This window comes from Galleria mellonella, unplaced genomic scaffold (assembly GCF_026898425.1).
Source record: "Galleria mellonella isolate WM207_F2 unplaced genomic scaffold, CSIRO_AGI_GalMel_v1 utg266, whole genome shotgun sequence".
NCBI lineage: Eukaryota > Metazoa > Arthropoda > Insecta > Lepidoptera > Pyralidae > Galleria > Galleria mellonella.
This window is the reverse complement of record NW_026442061.1, coordinates 197,468-214,780: the sequence shown is the minus strand read 5'-3', so window position 1 is coordinate 214,780 and position 17,313 is coordinate 197,468. Positions and strand designations below refer to the sequence as shown.

The following is a 17,313-nucleotide window of genomic DNA, read 5'->3' as shown; positions in this document are numbered from 1 at the left end:
AATTACTGTGAAATACTACGAATATTCATCTAATTGGTCGCATAGATAAATTGTTAGTTTCGTTAGCAGAAAGAGTGTCAATCCTGCTCAAATAATGTGCGTGCGTGACAGTGACAGGAAAGATTGACTGACAGCACTTAAGTTCTGAAAGTCCCAAAAAGCCTAGTAATTAAATTATCCACATTTACCTACTTATCTACTCATATATTATGGTATTGTTTACTTTTATTTTAAAAAAATTAAAATAACCTCTAAAATCACCTCAACAATCAAACTTGGTTACAATTAATGGAAATTGATAGCCACGTGCTTTACAACTCAAACTGAATATGGTTTATGGTAATTTTGTAATGATAATTGAAAATAGAGATAACAGGTATTTTATTTGATCAAATTATCCAAATATACATTATCAGATATGGAAAATATTGTTTTTTTGGAAACCAATTCTACTTCTGATAATTATAAACAATCATATCAAATATCCTTGCCATTGCAGTCATATATAATTTATTGCATTTATAAATACTGTGCTCCAGATGAGGTAGACTTGTGTTTTGTCTCTATACCATCTTCAGAGAATGAAATAACACTTGATTTCTGTGAGGAAAAAGTTAATCTTCATTTTACTAATCTGAAAGATGTTCCTTGGCAAGTAAAATCTTGTGCATTTCCTGTAACTTTATATGGAGACACTATCATCACTGGTTTGTGTGCAGTGGCTAGACACATATGTAAGTACCGCACACAAAACCAAAGTTCATTTGAACATGAAGAAGGTTTGCTTGGATTTAGAAAAGGTTGCTTGCAGGCACCCAATGAGGTTTCAATATGGACAAAATTCTGCGAAGTAGATTTATTGAGAACCATAAAAGAATGTCTAAGTACTGAAAAAATGTGTGTACTACCAAAAAACATGGTCAGATTTGAGAACCATCTTAGGAAGCCGGTAAGAGTACACAATGTTTATAAAGTAGCAAGAGATATAAAGAAAGAGACATTAAAAAAAATTGATGATGATAGAAAGATAGCGAAGGAAGTTACATCAATATCAGAAAATACTAGAACGTCTAAGACCAGGAAATGGAAATCTAATATTAAAAAACAACTAGAAGTAGATTGCTCTATCAAAATAGAGGACTTAAACATCAGTCACCAATTTGCCGAGGGTCCCTTTTTCACTTTAGCTGATCTAATTTTACTTCCTTCTTACTATATTATAGCACAGTCATTTGGTACTACTTTTGAATCAGTTTTACCATTGACATCTAAGTGGTTTACAAATGTTATGAACATACCTGAGATACAAACAATAAAATCTGTACTGGATGGGATCAGGAAACATTCAATATTGCTTGAAAACTTATCTGTACCTACAACAGATGATGTCAGTTTGTACAAATGTGATCCAAAAAGGCAAAATCCAAAGAAAAGATTATTTACCAAACCAGATGACATAGAAAATGCTTTGAGTACACTGGTAGAGGGCATGGAATTAAATGTAAAGAATATTCCTTTCGATTCATGTATAAATTGGAGTGACATACCCGATGGTGCTAATCCTACAGCGGGTCATTTGCCTGATGAGAGAGTTACCAGGAAATCTCAGCAGCTTGAAAATCTAGCATTAGCCGTTTTAAATATAGCAAAAGAAGGGGATGTTATTGTGGACTTCTGCAGTGGCAGTGGTCATTTGGGGATTCTAATTGCTTACCTATTACCTAAATGTACAGTAATATTATTAGAAAACAAAGAACAATCACTTTTGAGGGCAAGACAAAGGGTGCATGATATGGGTCTAAAAAATGTACTTTTCTTTCAGTGTAACCTTGATTTTTTTATTGGTAAATTTGATATAGGCATTGCTTTACATGCCTGTGGTATAGCAAGCGACCTAGTTTTGGACAAGTGTTTGAAAGTCAATGCTAAGTTTGTTTTGTGTCCATGTTGTTATGGATCCCTGCATGCTACAGATAGACTAGTTTATCCTAGGAGTTGTAAGTTTAGTAATGTCACCATTGACCAGTATTTATGTATTGGTCATGCGGCCGATCAAACTCATAAGGAACATCCATTAACCATTAGAGGTGCTAGATGTATGGCCATTATAGATTCGGACAGAGGCAGATTAGCTGAAGAGTTTGGCTATACAGTCACACTCTCAAGATTAAAACCTCTTTCGTGCACACCTAAAAATAATTTACTCATAGGGGTCCCATCCTAGCAATAAAACTATTAAATTAGATTATAATTTTTTTTATTTAAGTATATAACAAAATTCTGAAAATATATTTTGTACAAAATTAAGTCTTTGATTTACCAACCTTCTTATAACAACACTTGATGTAAAATAAAAAACTAATCCTTGGAAACGTCAGATAATCACTGAAGTATGTAAAATAGGAATTTTTTACTTGTAATCTCCTAAGGTATATGAGCTCCTAAAGTTTAAGATTTAAATACGAGATGTAACAAAAATAGTTATAAATATCCAAAATCAAACAATTTCCCCGAAAGAATGATTGTCTAAGTATGAATCTAATTAAACACATAGATTTATTTTACACCCGATAGTCTTTGTATATTTTAACAGCCATTATTACAATATTTATATTTAACAGTCTATTAAATGGGTTTACATTATATATCTAATAAAAGTAACAAGCTTTAATAAATGTAAATATAATAAACTATGGTCGTGCATATATTATTGCGGTGCGGCAAGGAATGTATACCTGAAACACAACAATAATTTAAATACCGTTAGCTGTAATTTAATAAAAAAATTACATTCGATAAACATATTTCAGTGAAAATAAGTTCAGGTCATGGCTTCTCGTTTGCAGATTAACAAATCAACATATTTAATAGTGTTTACCATTTTCGATTAGTTATTTGCAAATATTTAATATCTTCGTGTATTATATCTTTTTTTATATATGTTATTGTACTGATGATTTCCTGGGTGAGCGTATTGGAAGACTGTAAAGCTTACCCAGTAGATGTAAATACCCAGTAGATGTATAAATAAAAAATTCTACTTTCCAACATGGAAAAGAACTGATTTAAAATTTTATTAGGATGGTTGCGTACAGCGTAGTCTCAGAAATGCTGTCTCTTACGAACTATGAGGTTATAGAATGAGCTCCCTGTCAAAGTTTTCCTAAGAGGCTACAGTATGGGGTTTTTCAAAAAAAGGGGTAAGAGGTTTTTTTAGAGTCGGCAACAAACGTTCATAGATTACGGTAACCGCTTATTATCAGGTGGGCCGTATGCATGTTTGCCACCACAGTGATTTAAAAAATGTTATAAAAAAAATACCCATACCTGGATTGAATCATTTCTATTATTCCATGGTATACCCTGTGTCATATGGTTTCCACCGTTCGGTTCCACGCGTCCAAAACCACCATATTTCGTGCTGTCTGAACACAGCACAACCTTGAAAAGTAAGAATCGATATACCTAATGTAAACTACCTATTGTAGACTTAAGTTTATTTTAGAAGTTGGAGTAAATTTACAAAAATAGTTAAGACTCGGAATAAAGGGGAAAGGGGGTGAAAGATTGTTAGTAATGGGGATTGGTAGCAACATAGGGTACATTATTAGTTCGACCTCCTCGCAGTCCCCTGGATACTATCATACTAATTCAAGTGAATTCATAACAGCTGACCCCTCACTTTATTATACATTTTTTTATAATGAAAATACCCCGATTCAATTTTTTAAGAGTCTACAGTAAAGTATTTTTCTGAACTTTACTGTAGACTCATTCTACAAGCATATTTAAGTTCATATAATGTCTAAAAGTGAGTATTACTCTAGTACCCAAATATGCACGTTTTTGGCCTTAAATATAGATTAGAAATTATGGACGATTCCGAGTAGTATACAAAGCATCTTGTGTTCATGAGGTCTCTTGTTTGATTCTCGGTTAGACCAAAAGAAGAATTTTATAAATTTTCCCAGATCTAGATACTCTGAGCTGTGCTCTCAAATTCATTTGTTGGTATTCTCGTAATGCAAGATATTCCAGCTTGAGACCTAGACAAATGGGATCATTATGTGACTCCACTTTATATTGATATGTATTATTATTAAAAAAAGAAATCTGACTAGTTAATTCTTAATTTTGTAAAATTATAATATAAATAAAGCTTTAACCCTGAACACTTAGGTATATTTAATGTAGATAGTACATGTTACTCACTCGGTAGTTTCCTGGCTCGTTAACGCCCACCCTGTAGTCAGTGAAACTCTGGTCTGGGTGAAAGTTAAACATGAATAGTACGCCGGCGCGTTCGAACGCTATCACTTTGTCGCCCTCATGTTTACATGACACGTATGCCTGTGGATGTAGAAATAAACATAATATTTTACTAAAGAATATACTTAGGTATTTCTTAAACTTAAATTTTATTTAAGAAGTACCTATAAGACCCTGTCTCATGGTAAGTGATAACTAATACATGGATGTAAACTGTATTACGGAGAGCTAGCGATCCGCTGCGGCTTTGTATGGGTAGATAAATAGAAAAATAAATTAATATTTTATATTAGCTTTAATTGTCGAATGATGCCGACATACAATGGGCCATTTCTTCCTTTCCCATGGGTGTCCTAAGAGGCGACTAGGGGAACTTAATAATCGGAGATTGGCAGCAGCGTCCCTCTAAAAAAACCAAAGGCTAACTGCGGTTGCCAATCTGCCTGCCAAGCATGACAACTACTGGAAAAACTCTCCTTATGGGGATGGCCTATGTTCAGCAGTGGACAGTTAATGGCTGAAATGATGATGATGATGATGATTAGCTTTAATAAGCAAAATTTTATATTTTCAATTACATTATTGTATTTTGCGTAGGAATTTCAAATTTTTTTTTTTTGAAGATAATATATAGCCTATGTTAGTCGTTGAGAAAATATAGCTTTCTATAGATGAAAGATTTTTTTAAAGCAGTTTTTATATACATATATTCATTTTTATTACGTTAACTTATTTATAATAAATGAAAGTAAAAAAATCAAATCTTTCTTATTTATAATGTGGTTACTGTTTAATCTTAGAAATGTTGTTTGTTTGACTTTGACACAAGAGGGAGACTTTGTACAAAAGTCGATTGCTTGGGTACCTCTGTCCCATTCGTGTTTCAACCGTGAAGCAGTTGTGTTTGCATGACTGTGTTTAGTTTTGAAGGGTGGGATATGGTGTGAATTTATTGGGTACAGAGGAATAACACCCAAGTCCTCAGAAATGGCAACGCATGGGGGGTATCATGGGCGAAACAGTATACTCTGCTATGTCCATGGTACTGCTCATGTCTATAGGCGACGGTTACCACTTTCCATCAGGTGGGCCGTCAGCATGTTTGCCATTCTAAGTTGTATAAAAAAAAAAAGACTTACCGGATCTGAGCTAAGCCAGCCGTATCTCTCTTCAAGATTGTTCATGTCCTTATCGAACTCATTCAGGTACTTATATTTGAGAAGCTGATCATCCACGAGGTGCCACTGTCTGCGCGCGTAGTGATAAGATGAATTGTTACCTGCGCGCGGGAAGTCTAGCCACTCTGGATGGCCGAATTCATTGCCTGCAATTACAAAGCAAAAAAATAAAATTAAAATGAAAACTAGACGTAAATACAAAGTAGTTAGAATACCAATATAATTCAGATTGTGTTCAAAACTAAACTATGGAACTGATTTTGACAAAATTTCTATGGGACCAATTTGTGTCCTCTCATATAACAGTATACTCTGTTATGTCCATGGTGCTGCTCATGTCTATAGGCGACGGTTACCACTTTCCAACAGGTGGGCCGTCAGCTTGTTTGCCATTCTAAGCTGCATAAAAAAAAAATAGATTTTTCCAAATCGATTTATAACTGACGGAGTTATGTAGTAACAAACATAAAAAAAATACAACCAAATTGGAGGGAAAGGGATTGTTTGTAATGGAGACTGAGAATCCTATTGCTAGCAATATACCCAATCTGGTCGACCTCCTCGCGGTTCCCTCTGGAAACTATCATGGTTAATTCCTGATGAATTCATCATGATGGGCTAACTGGCCTATTTTCATTCTCATCTTTCACCCTTCACTGGTGCTTCGCCAGCGTATCCCGTTAGCACAGGCGGGGTTATCATACCATTTTCACTCATCAAAAAAAAATAGAATCAAATTGAGATTCTCCTTCTTTTTGATGTTGATTGAAAATAAACACACACAAATTGTAAATATATATATATATATATATATATATACATACATACATAAATACATACATATATATATATATATATATATACAATATATATATATATATATTTAATGTATGTGTGTATGTAATTATATATATAAATTTATTTACAAGAAGAAATAATAACAAAATATTACTTAATTCAATATAACATTAAAAAATTTAAAAATATATATATTTAAAGATAAAAAATTTCTTTGAGAAATTGTATTAATTATTATATTTTTGTTATAAATTTGTATGGCAGTATTACCTATGAAATTGAGATACGCTTCGCCTCCAAGGGCGTGAGTAATAAGTCTGATCATGCAGTGCAGCGCCAGTCCGCGCTCGACGATGGCGCTGGACTCGCTCAGCGTGCTCATGTGGGTGTACATAGCAGCGTCCATAAGCCAGAATGCGATCGTTTTATCACCTACCAAGGCCTGTGAATTATTAATATGTTATTTTATATATTTCAAAGTATCTATTTCTTTGTGCATTTAAATAACTAGTTAAAAGTATTCATCTTAGATTATATAGATAGAGCATTAAGTCTTAAAAACGAGTCAACTTTTTGTCAGCTAATTCTCAAATTAGCCGACTTGTTTTTTTATCAGTGTTCTATATACTTACACATACAATGTATCTTGACGTATCTATATTTAATTATTTAATAAATAAAATGAGTTTTTACGCATCAAAAAGATACAAAAAATTATAAAATCAAAATAAATATAGAAGTTATAAAGGAAACACTCATAAATATTTATCAGGCAAAATTATATAAAAAAGTTAACCTGCTTTATACCCGAATAGGGGAAATAGAAATAAAATAACCTGATCATGGCTCTCAGCGTACGCGACGGTGCCTTCCATCCAGCGGCGATTGGTGAGAGTGTGCACGATATGGCCCATCTGCCAGTTTTCGTCGCGTTCCTCCTTTAGCAACTTTATCCACATATCCGGAATCGCCATGCCTAGACGGTAGTCAAATCCGCTACCACCTTCATCGACTGGCCGGCAAATTGCTGGCATACCTGACACGTCCTAGACAAAGTGAATGGACTATTTTAGTAACAATAATAATTTATTTGGCTAGAAACATAGTTACATAATTTGATGTTACAGTTTGTTTTACAATGTTGACTATGTTTCGTTATATTTAATAGCATACAAATTATTTACTTTTTTTATATCATCATCTTCCTACCCTTATCCCAATCATTTGGGGTCGGCGTAATATGATTTTATCCATATTACAAAAAGATTTGGTTTTTAGTTTTACGACCGGCCACCTGCCTGACGTCAACCCTCTTTGGGATTTACTTTTTTTATATATAGAGTATAAATATAAATTAAAATCTTATGTTACCTTTAATAAGCAAAATTTTGATACTTTTGAAAATATATACTCATATTATTGTAAGTCTATGTTACATGCTGAAATTTAACCTTTCTATAGATGAAATAATTTTTAAAATAGATTCGAGTAGATTTCGAATTTATCGATTATAAAAAAAAAAAAACATATAAATATTAGTACAGACAGAGAGAAAAATATTCATTTTTCAAATCCATAGAGATAGATATGACACGAAATGGAGTGGTTGAGCAATTTCTCGTAAAAGTGATTTGGTATTTTTAATACTAAGTGTAATAAGTACTGGCTTCAGGGGAAAAGGTGCAGTCGGGCAACGCCCTGTAATGTCAATATGTTGGTATTTTGTTCAACGGATTTCGTGTGACTTTTTTCATCGTTGTGGGATTTCGTTAAAGATTTGCCTAGGAGTACCAGGTAGGCTAAGGACTGGGTTCAATCCGCTAAGTTCTTGATTTTTTTACTCACGTATGAAGCTGCACAATACGAATGAATGTATATGAACGCCAACCCACCTCTGCAATAGTGATGGCCCTGCTATCAATCTTGTGTGTAATTTCGTTGGCTAGCATGAGGTACACAAGTGCCTCAGTATCCACATTGAGGCCGTAATATTCGTCGTACTGGCCAGAGAAACCTTCACCGATGCCACGACTGTGGTACAGCATCGAGGTCACGCCATCAAACCTATGAAGAAATTAGATATATATATTTTTTAAAGATGATAATAGAATGGTAACCCCGACCGCGTTATCAGTATACGCTGGCAAGGTACCATCCAAGGTACGACCCATCGGATTCCCCCACCCTCCTTTAAATACCCCTGTGGTTTATTAGCTTTCATTACGTTTAGGTAATATAAATACTTTAGGGTACTTCAGTTCTTTACAAGACGACATACGATTTTTTAATTGTATTTATATACAATAAATACACATTATTATATTACTTACCTAAAGCCATCGAACTGGTATTCTTCTTGATACCATCTTAAATTAGATAGCAGGAATCTTAAAACCTCAGTTCTGAAATTGAGACCGGAAATATTGAAATTGTTAGAAAACTGTTATCAAACCAAAAAATTAGGTTGCACTATGGTGTAAGTGGTAAAGGTATAATTTTAGGTACTTAGGTACAATGTATTAGAGTTAAATTGTTCAGCATCGGATAACATGTGATGATTAAATTGGTTAAATAATAGACTTAATATAACGTAATTACGTATACTTTATAATTTAAGAGTAAAAAATAAGATCAGAAAAAAAAAATCCCGTTACAAAATATACCGTATCTTTGGATGTTGAAATATGAATTTTTTAATGAAATAAATCTTAATAAATACTGACTGGCTGTTATAGCTGTTTAATGAGAAAAAAGACAAGTAAAACTGAAAAAAAAATTACTCAGAATAGTTGAAAAGTCTGCTGTCCCACAGTGAGTGCGTGCCCCTTGGTCCATCGTGGAAGTAGCACGAGTTGGTGCCGTCGAACTCGTTCAGCCCGTCCAGCGTGTTCTTAGAGGCGTGAGAGTGTACAACATCCAGTAGTACATACAGGCCCAACTCGTGGGCGCGGTCGATCAGCTGCTTGAGTTCACACGGTGTACCATAGCGACTGAAAACGAACATTAATCCATAACTACCACTCGTATAGAGGGCGCTCTCTCATGTTAAAGTTCCATGTTATATATACCTATACGAAGGGCTACAATATAATTTACTAATATTATAAATGTAAAAGTTCGTAAAGATGTTAGTTTGTTAACTCAATGTCGCTTGAAATATTTTAAGTAAAATTTAGTACCTACACGAGTAGGTTATATCCTAACTTAATACATACGATACTTTTTTTTTATTTATTTAAACTTTAATGCACTGTGAAATTCTATGTACGTTTTGCGGAGTTAACACTGGACGGTAAAGTATTTCAATTTAATATAAAGTAATATATTATAAACATACTAGCTGACCCCGTAAACGTTGTTTTACCACTTATTGTGAAATATAAAAAATCGCGATTAAAATACAGGGGTTGATCGTAAAACGATGAAAATTTAAAGTTGTATGTATTTTTTAATGCTAAATCATATTTAAATAAAAATAAAAAAAATTGTCAAAAAAATAAAAAAAAAAATTTAGGAGTGGGTCACCCTTAACATTGAAGGGTATAAAAAATAGATGTTGGCCGATTCTCAGACCTACCGAATATGCACACAAAATTTCATGAAAATCGGTAAAGCCGTTTCGGAGGAGTTTGGTAACAAACACCGTGACACGAGAATTTTATGTATTAGATAATTAGACTAATATAAACATACAAATAATATGTTAAATAAATAAATACATAAAATATTACTATAACAAGTAATTAACTGTATTAGAAGAGCAAATAAAACATATATATTAAATTATAATACTAGCCGTGCTTGCCTTATCCGGTGCTAAAATATAACATAAACTTATGTTTTTCTCCGTTTTAAAATACAGTATATACATTTAATATAAGTCAGGACTACTAGGTAAATATATATACCTGCTTGCTGCGAAGAAACTGGTAACCTGATAGCCAAAAGAGGCGTAATATGCGTGTTCCATAATCGCCATGAGCTGTATAGCATTATATCCTGATAACAATAAAATTGTTTAATACATAAATTATTTCATTTTAAATATAACCTATATGCTAGGGTATATAGGGGGGGGGGGGGATTGTTAATAATGCGGACTACCAGTCTCATTGTCAGCAATATGCCCAAAAAGGTCGACCTCCACGTGGTCCTCCCTGGAAACCATCGTGTTGAATTCCAAGTGAATTCATCACGACGGGCTAATTGACTTGTTTTTTCATTCTCAAGTGTCATCTCACTGGTGCCCCGCTAGTGTATACCGATAGCGCAGACGGGGTTACCATTCCATTATCATCCATTAAAATACTAGGGTACATTTGCTAAAAAAGAACTTAAAATATAATAATTTTTAAACATATAATAAATATAATATTTTATAAATTCTCAGCGGATACAACGGGGAATTTCGTGGTCTGCGTACAAATCTACGTTTACGCAGATCCTAAATAACTTGACTTAATAAGACTTCTTAGGCGCAAAGGAAAGTATTTTGTCTGCAGATAACAGACCTATATAATGCATAATAGATTATAAAAAAAAAGAAACTAAAAATACTCAGTAAAGTAAGAAAATGTTGTCATGAAAAACAATGAAAGTAAATAAAGTTTAAATTAAATGAATAATAATAATAATGAGTCATTAATATTACTGACCTTGATTCTTTATTCTAGGCAGTACATTATCCCTGAATTCGTTGTATGTACCAACTCTGCCTTCAGGTGTGGCGATGCCAACGTGTGATTCATAAATACGAAGTGATTTCGGCCTAGGAACTTTGGGATTTTTAAATTGATATGGCTGAAAACATAAGGACACGAGAATTTTAGTGTAATGTATAAATTTAATAAGTAGATAGTAATATAGGTACATATATTTGATGAACATGTCATAATCATCATCATTAAATGTTCACCATAATAATAATTTAAGTTTTCAAACAAAAAAAATCAGGGCAAAACCAATTATTTAATTTTTTTTATACTACTGACGTGGCAAACGAGCATACGGCCCACCTGATGGTAAGCGGTTATCGCAGCCTATGAACGCCTGCAATACCAGGGATATTACGCGCGCGTTGCCGAAAATAAAAACAAACCTACTGAAACAATTTTAATAAATTTGATAGAACCAATCTGAAATTATATACCTTTTTGATAAAAAAGATAATTTTTCAAATTGGATTATAAATGATAGAGTTATGAGGTAACAAACATGTAAATAAATATAACTGAATTGAGAATGTCCTTCTCTTTTGAAGTTAGTTGGAGAAAGTCGTATGGATGTTGTATTTTGCGTGGGTAATTAGAAACACCAGTTTTAAATTATATAAATACAGCAATGAGTCTTAAAAACGGATCAACTTTTTGTCAGCTAATTAGCTGACTCGTTTTTTTTTATCAGTGTTCTATATATTTACGCACATAATGTATCTTGACGTATCTATATTTAATTATTTAATAAATAAAATGAGTTAAATTTTTACGCATTAATAAGATGCAAAAATTATAAAACAAAATAAATACAGAAATTATAAAGGAAACACTCATAATTATTTATCACGCAAAATTGTATAAAGTTTGATCCGCTTTTCTCGAAACACTTGTATGAAGACACTCTATATAATCTAAGCAAACAACATAATTAGGCCCAAGTCGTGGGCTATATTTCCAAATACGTTATATATTTATTTTTTAATAAGCAATTAACTCTATAAATATGCCAATATTTGTTTTTGCGATTAAAATAAAATTTAATTATATGAATACTATATTATTTCAAGTAAGTATTACAAAAACAAGTTTAGTTTGAGAATGTTTTCGGGTTAGCACAATAAAAACATAGTTAAATTATCAATTTGTAAAGATAACGTGTCATAATCAAACTTACTCTGTCTGGTTTATAAATAAACTGCTGATAGGTGAAACCTTCGAACGGCTTTACATAGCTGGCCCATGGCGACACTCTGTACAAATTATCATTGACGATAAGCTGAACTCGCGTGTCGTGTTTTAAAGGGCACGAACCGTCAGGATTTGCGGTGATGTGGAGCTCCCATTTCCCGTATTCTAATCTTTTAAACGGATGACTCTTGGGATTCCATCCATCTGAAATGAATGGATAATATGTATTTGTAGCAGAGGAAGACGATGCTTATCGCCAGCTACAATATATCATTATCATATCAGCCGTAACTGTCTCCGTTAAACATGGGCCTCCCATTTGGGTGTTTGGCTAGAAGTTGCCACGTCAGGGTTGGCAACCGCAATTAGGTTTCTAGTGATGTTTTAATAGGGACGCTACTGCCCATACCTCGACCATAAGTTCCCTGATTCACTTCTTACGATACCCATGGGAAAGGAAGGAGTAGCCTATTCTATGCCGGGACTACACGAGATATTATAATATATACATAAGCTTATATAAAGGGGACTGTGTAGGCTGTTTCCCACTCTAGAATTGTCTTGTGTCCACCCCAAGATCCGAGCGGAGCCTTATGTACATATATGCCTCTTTTAAGGGACCAAGCCTCCCCTGAAAAATAATCTTAAATACGACAATAGCTATATAAATGTTTAGCTATAATTCGCTTTGGCAATGCGAATTAGACGGAGGATGTGATCTGGTCTATCTGTGTACAAAATTTCATTACAATCTATTTAGCCATTTAAGCCTAATTTAGTAACAAATATTGAAATACTTTTACAAACGTTCGCATTTGTAATATTAGTGGGAAAATATTTTAAGAAATATTTGATAATTCGCGTGCCTAGTGGTTGGTAAGTTACTTTGCGATAATGAACTCTCAAATTCGATTTTTCTTCCAGTAAATACTACGAGTAAGTATTGGGCTGCAAAAGATTCATATTATTGTTCTATTACAGTTCAAAACATTATGTCAGAAAGTACTGCCTTTGTCTAAAATTAGATAATACTGGCATTGTGGTGCTTTGTTAATAAAGAATACCACAGAGGAGAGATTCGAATTTTTATAGGGATTAAGACTCCTGTAAGCAACATATCTTGTCGGGTTCTCTATTGATCCTCATCTATCATCCCTTACGCATTAGCGTAAGCTAATAATGCAGGCGAGGTTAATTTCAACAATAACTTCATAGTAAATACGTACTAAATTCTCCTTGAAGGTGTATAGAATGAGCCCCTGGAGCCCATTCGCGCCATGTTACGGACCCATCATTGTTGTATTGTGGTCCGAAGTAATTGTAACCTTTTGTGAAGTCCTCCAGTCCGCCTTCCCACGATTCAATTTGATTCCAAAGGTCTTTAAAGCATCCATATCTATAAGTTTATATAATATACTGAGCAGGTATAATAACTATATATATAGTGGGCGAAAGAATTGTTGGTAAAGAGAATGTCCTCCATTGCTAACAATATACTCTGTTAAATTGAAGTCCACATGGTCCTCCCTGGAAACCATCGTGGTTACGTCTTGTGGAATTTATCGTGATAGACCAACTTACCTGTTTTCATTCTCACCTAGGTGGGGTTAATATACATTATCAATCATTAAAAAAGAGCTACTCTTTATTTTCACCTATCACAAAGAGTATATTATCAAGGGAGTCTATCTATTATTCACTAGTGCCTCGACAGTATATACCGAAAGCATATACCGGTATATGTTTGCGGTTTTAATTAGGCCAGGTGTGTTAGAATAAAAAAGATCTTATTTCTCTGTCTTAATCTAGGTTTATGTCTTTCTCTGTATCGAAATTTTGAAGACACTTTAAATGTCTTTGAGTAAAATACATGCAAAAATCCAATTTGAAACGTTCACAAAGTGCTATTAATAGTTGCCCATGTACTTCTATACTTCACGAGTACATGTTATCAAATTTAACGACGATCGCTTGAGCCGTCTAAGTACCAAGCTCACTTATATTATAATACTTGTCATTTCGTCATAGTCGTAGAATACTGACGGATATATATATTTAATATTTACGTCAGTTTTAATAGATCCGTCAGTATTCTACGACTATGACGATTTATAAGGATTTTTTTGAATAATATAGCTTCTATTTGTTTTGAAAAATCCTAATTAGCCCGAAAATCTGAATACGAGTTGGCAACATTGAATATTATGAAGTACTATGACCTTCCATTTGACATTGCAAAAACAAGAATCGCAGCGCTTCCAGCGCTGAATAAATCATAACTTCTATAACAAAATACAACTACATATTTGTAGCAATGAAACTTTTATTTTTGTTATTTTAATAGATGTAAAGACCACACTTCCTTTTATTAACATGATATTAGTAGAGGTTGTATTATAATTTTATTTCGAAATGTTGATAAAAGTAAAAATGTAGTTGCCTACTTATTTTATCGCCATTCGTAAATCTAGCGCTTTATAGCTATATTTTTGTGTTGATTAGTAAACACTACGTTGTGTGGGGTACAAAACTAACCTATAGCTAAAATGAAAACAAAGATATTTTTTAACTATGAATTTAAAGTAGATAGTATTGTTAAAATTAAAAAGACATAATTATGACTCACCTGCGACGAATTTCACGTTCATAGGGCTTCAAATAACTATCACGTTGTAATAATTTCTCTATGTCCGGAACGGGAACTTCCATCGGATCCATAGCAGAATACTTACCACCCATTATTTTATATCTATAGATATGTGGTGTTGCGGTAAGAAATCGAACTGCGCACGCGCCACACAACCGCGCGAAATGATATCTATCTCTTGTTTAAATGAAATTAACAAAATGGCAATAGTTACGTATTATAAGCGTTTTTCACGTATATCACTACTATGAATTTATAAATACTGGCTGGAAAGTAATAGTGATCTTGTTAAGTAAACAATGATTTCTCCACAGTATAAGTAATGAGACTAAATATTTTACTGAATCCTTTTAATAAAAGTGGCGTAGGTAGGTAGATAAATTTTCTATATTTTTTACGTTATTACATTAGTAGCAACTTTGTGTGATGAAACGGATATCCGGCAACCGGCTGGATACCGATGTTCAAAAACTATGTTTAAAAATGAACTTTAGTAAATAATTCTTCATAAAGAAATGAAGTAAATAATAATATCATAGCTTTTTTTTTAAATATGAAAAAGAAACAAAAATATAAGATAAATATAACGTATTAAATAAATAACTATTTTAAGTGACTTCAAAAATCTGAAGTTCTTAATTTGTCTAAATATTATGATCATATTAGTCGATTATTCGACATTTAGATTTACTCCTGTGGTGGCCCCATATTAATAAAATTTTGTTTTGATTGAAGTTGCGGTTTTTCTTTGTATCAAATTGTCACTACTGACTGTTTATTAACGCGGACAAATGTTCCGTATTTTAAAAGTTACCCTCTTATATTATAAAATTTTTCGAGTCATTCTCTGCAGCTTCTAATCGTAAATTTTGGTCCTTATGAAATCTATAAAATCAACATCATATTTAGCGTACGTAGCGTATAGGTTACTGCTGGTCTATTGGATATTCCCACTTCAAGGCTCTCATATGTGTACATATAATCTTAGATTATGTAGAGCCTCGAGCCTCTAAAACAGGTCAACTTTTTATCAGCTAATTGTCAAATTAGCGGACTCGTTTTATTATAAGTGTTCTATATACTTACGCACATAATGTATCTTGATGTATCTATATTTAATAAATGACTTTTTAGGCATTAATAAGATGTAAAAATTATAAAACAAAATAAATATAGAAGTTATAAAGGAAACACTCATAACTATTTATCACACAAAATTTTATGAAATTGTAAGAAAGTTGACCCGCTTTTCTCGAAGCATTTGTATGTATGTCTCCATATTAATGCTCTATCTATATAATCTAAGATTATAATATATAGTTTTTGTACCTATAATTTCCTCACAAACAGTTACTTAAAGATATCTAATTATTATCAATTAATAATGCTTTGCGATGTAGTAAAATATGTTAAGTATGATTATGACCTTAGGGTGATTTCGGGCATCACTGCAACAGATAGCGTGTAGTTACAAAACGTGACTTATACATCTGGAGTGAAATGAATATAGAATGATTCGTGAATGATAAAAAAATATGTAGGTATTTTTATAAAGGTGTAAACACAAAGAAATGTATACATTTATCATACATATTTTTTATTGATAATAATGGATCGGTAACCATTGTACTGTATGATTGGTATTGATACACACTGGCAGGGCACCAGTGAGGGATGACAGGCAATGATGAAGTAGGTCAGATTGCATATCGTGACGAATTCAACAATAAATCAATTCCGATGGTTTCCATAGAAAATGGCGTGATGAAGGTTGACCTTATAGGATATATTACTAGCAATGGCGCTGTTAAATATCATTGTGAAAGTGAAAAAGACTCCATTTTCTGCGCTTAGCCTCTCACTTGGGCCATTGTGCGTATTAAATATCATTATTAACAATCCTTTTACCCCCGGTGACAATGGATTACAAAAAATAAATAATAATGAAATAGTAACCCCGCCTGCACTATCGGTATATGCTGGTGGGGTACCAGTTAGTGTTGATACTCATTATGAATAATTCTTGTCGAATATGTCAATCATGATGAATTTAACAAGAATTATCCATAATGATTTCCAGGGAAACCTTGCGGAGGTCAACCTAATAAGGTATACTGCTTGCAATGGAGATTGTAAACCCCATTACAAGGGAGGAAAGATTGTTAATCTTTCCTCTCCTGCCATACACAATTAGGTAAATTTTTTACAATCTACCTGAGCCATTTAGTAATATGCCCTGTCAGGTCGACCTCCATGTGATTCCCCCTGGAAACCATGTGCTGAATTCCAGGTGTATTCATCACAATGGGCTAACTGACCTGCTTTTTATTTTTACCTATCAACCTATCATTCCTAACTGGTGCCTCGCCAGCATATATTGCACAGGTGGGGTTACCACTTCATTATCATCCATTACAAAAACCTGGACCAATGACATATGATATGATTTTTTGTGATGGTCCATTTTTTAATGAATAATGTCCACTATCATATTTGTTTTATAAGATTGACATCTGTT

The 17,313-nt window shown here is 33.1% G+C and overlaps 2 protein-coding genes across 2 annotated transcripts; one reads left to right on the top strand and one right to left on the bottom strand.

Annotated features, from left to right (window-relative positions):
• Positions 1 to 129: 129 nt before the first annotated feature.
• On the top strand, positions 130 to 2,303 carry LOC113515959 (glutathione S-transferase C-terminal domain-containing protein homolog). Its single transcript, XM_026900269.3, has one exon. It carries the CDS (start codon positions 419 to 421, stop codon positions 2,222 to 2,224), a length of 1,806 nt encoding a protein of 601 aa, XP_026756070.2. The 5' UTR covers positions 130 to 418; the 3' UTR covers positions 2,225 to 2,303.
• LOC113515958 (1,4-alpha-glucan-branching enzyme) lies at positions 2,241 to 15,157 on the bottom strand. The gene is made up of 14 exons (XM_026900268.3): positions 14,775 to 15,157; positions 13,375 to 13,544; positions 12,135 to 12,352; positions 10,901 to 11,045; positions 10,154 to 10,244; positions 9,026 to 9,235; positions 8,576 to 8,647; positions 8,138 to 8,309; positions 7,082 to 7,291; positions 6,516 to 6,687; positions 5,409 to 5,593; positions 4,213 to 4,350; positions 3,328 to 3,441; positions 2,241 to 2,735 (listed from the first exon to the last, which is right to left on the bottom strand). Exons 1-14 carry the CDS (start codon positions 14,885 to 14,887, stop codon positions 2,691 to 2,693), a joined length of 2,055 nt encoding a protein of 684 aa, XP_026756069.2. The 5' UTR covers positions 14,888 to 15,157; the 3' UTR covers positions 2,241 to 2,690.
• Between the last annotated feature and the right edge of the window lie 2,156 nt (positions 15,158 to 17,313).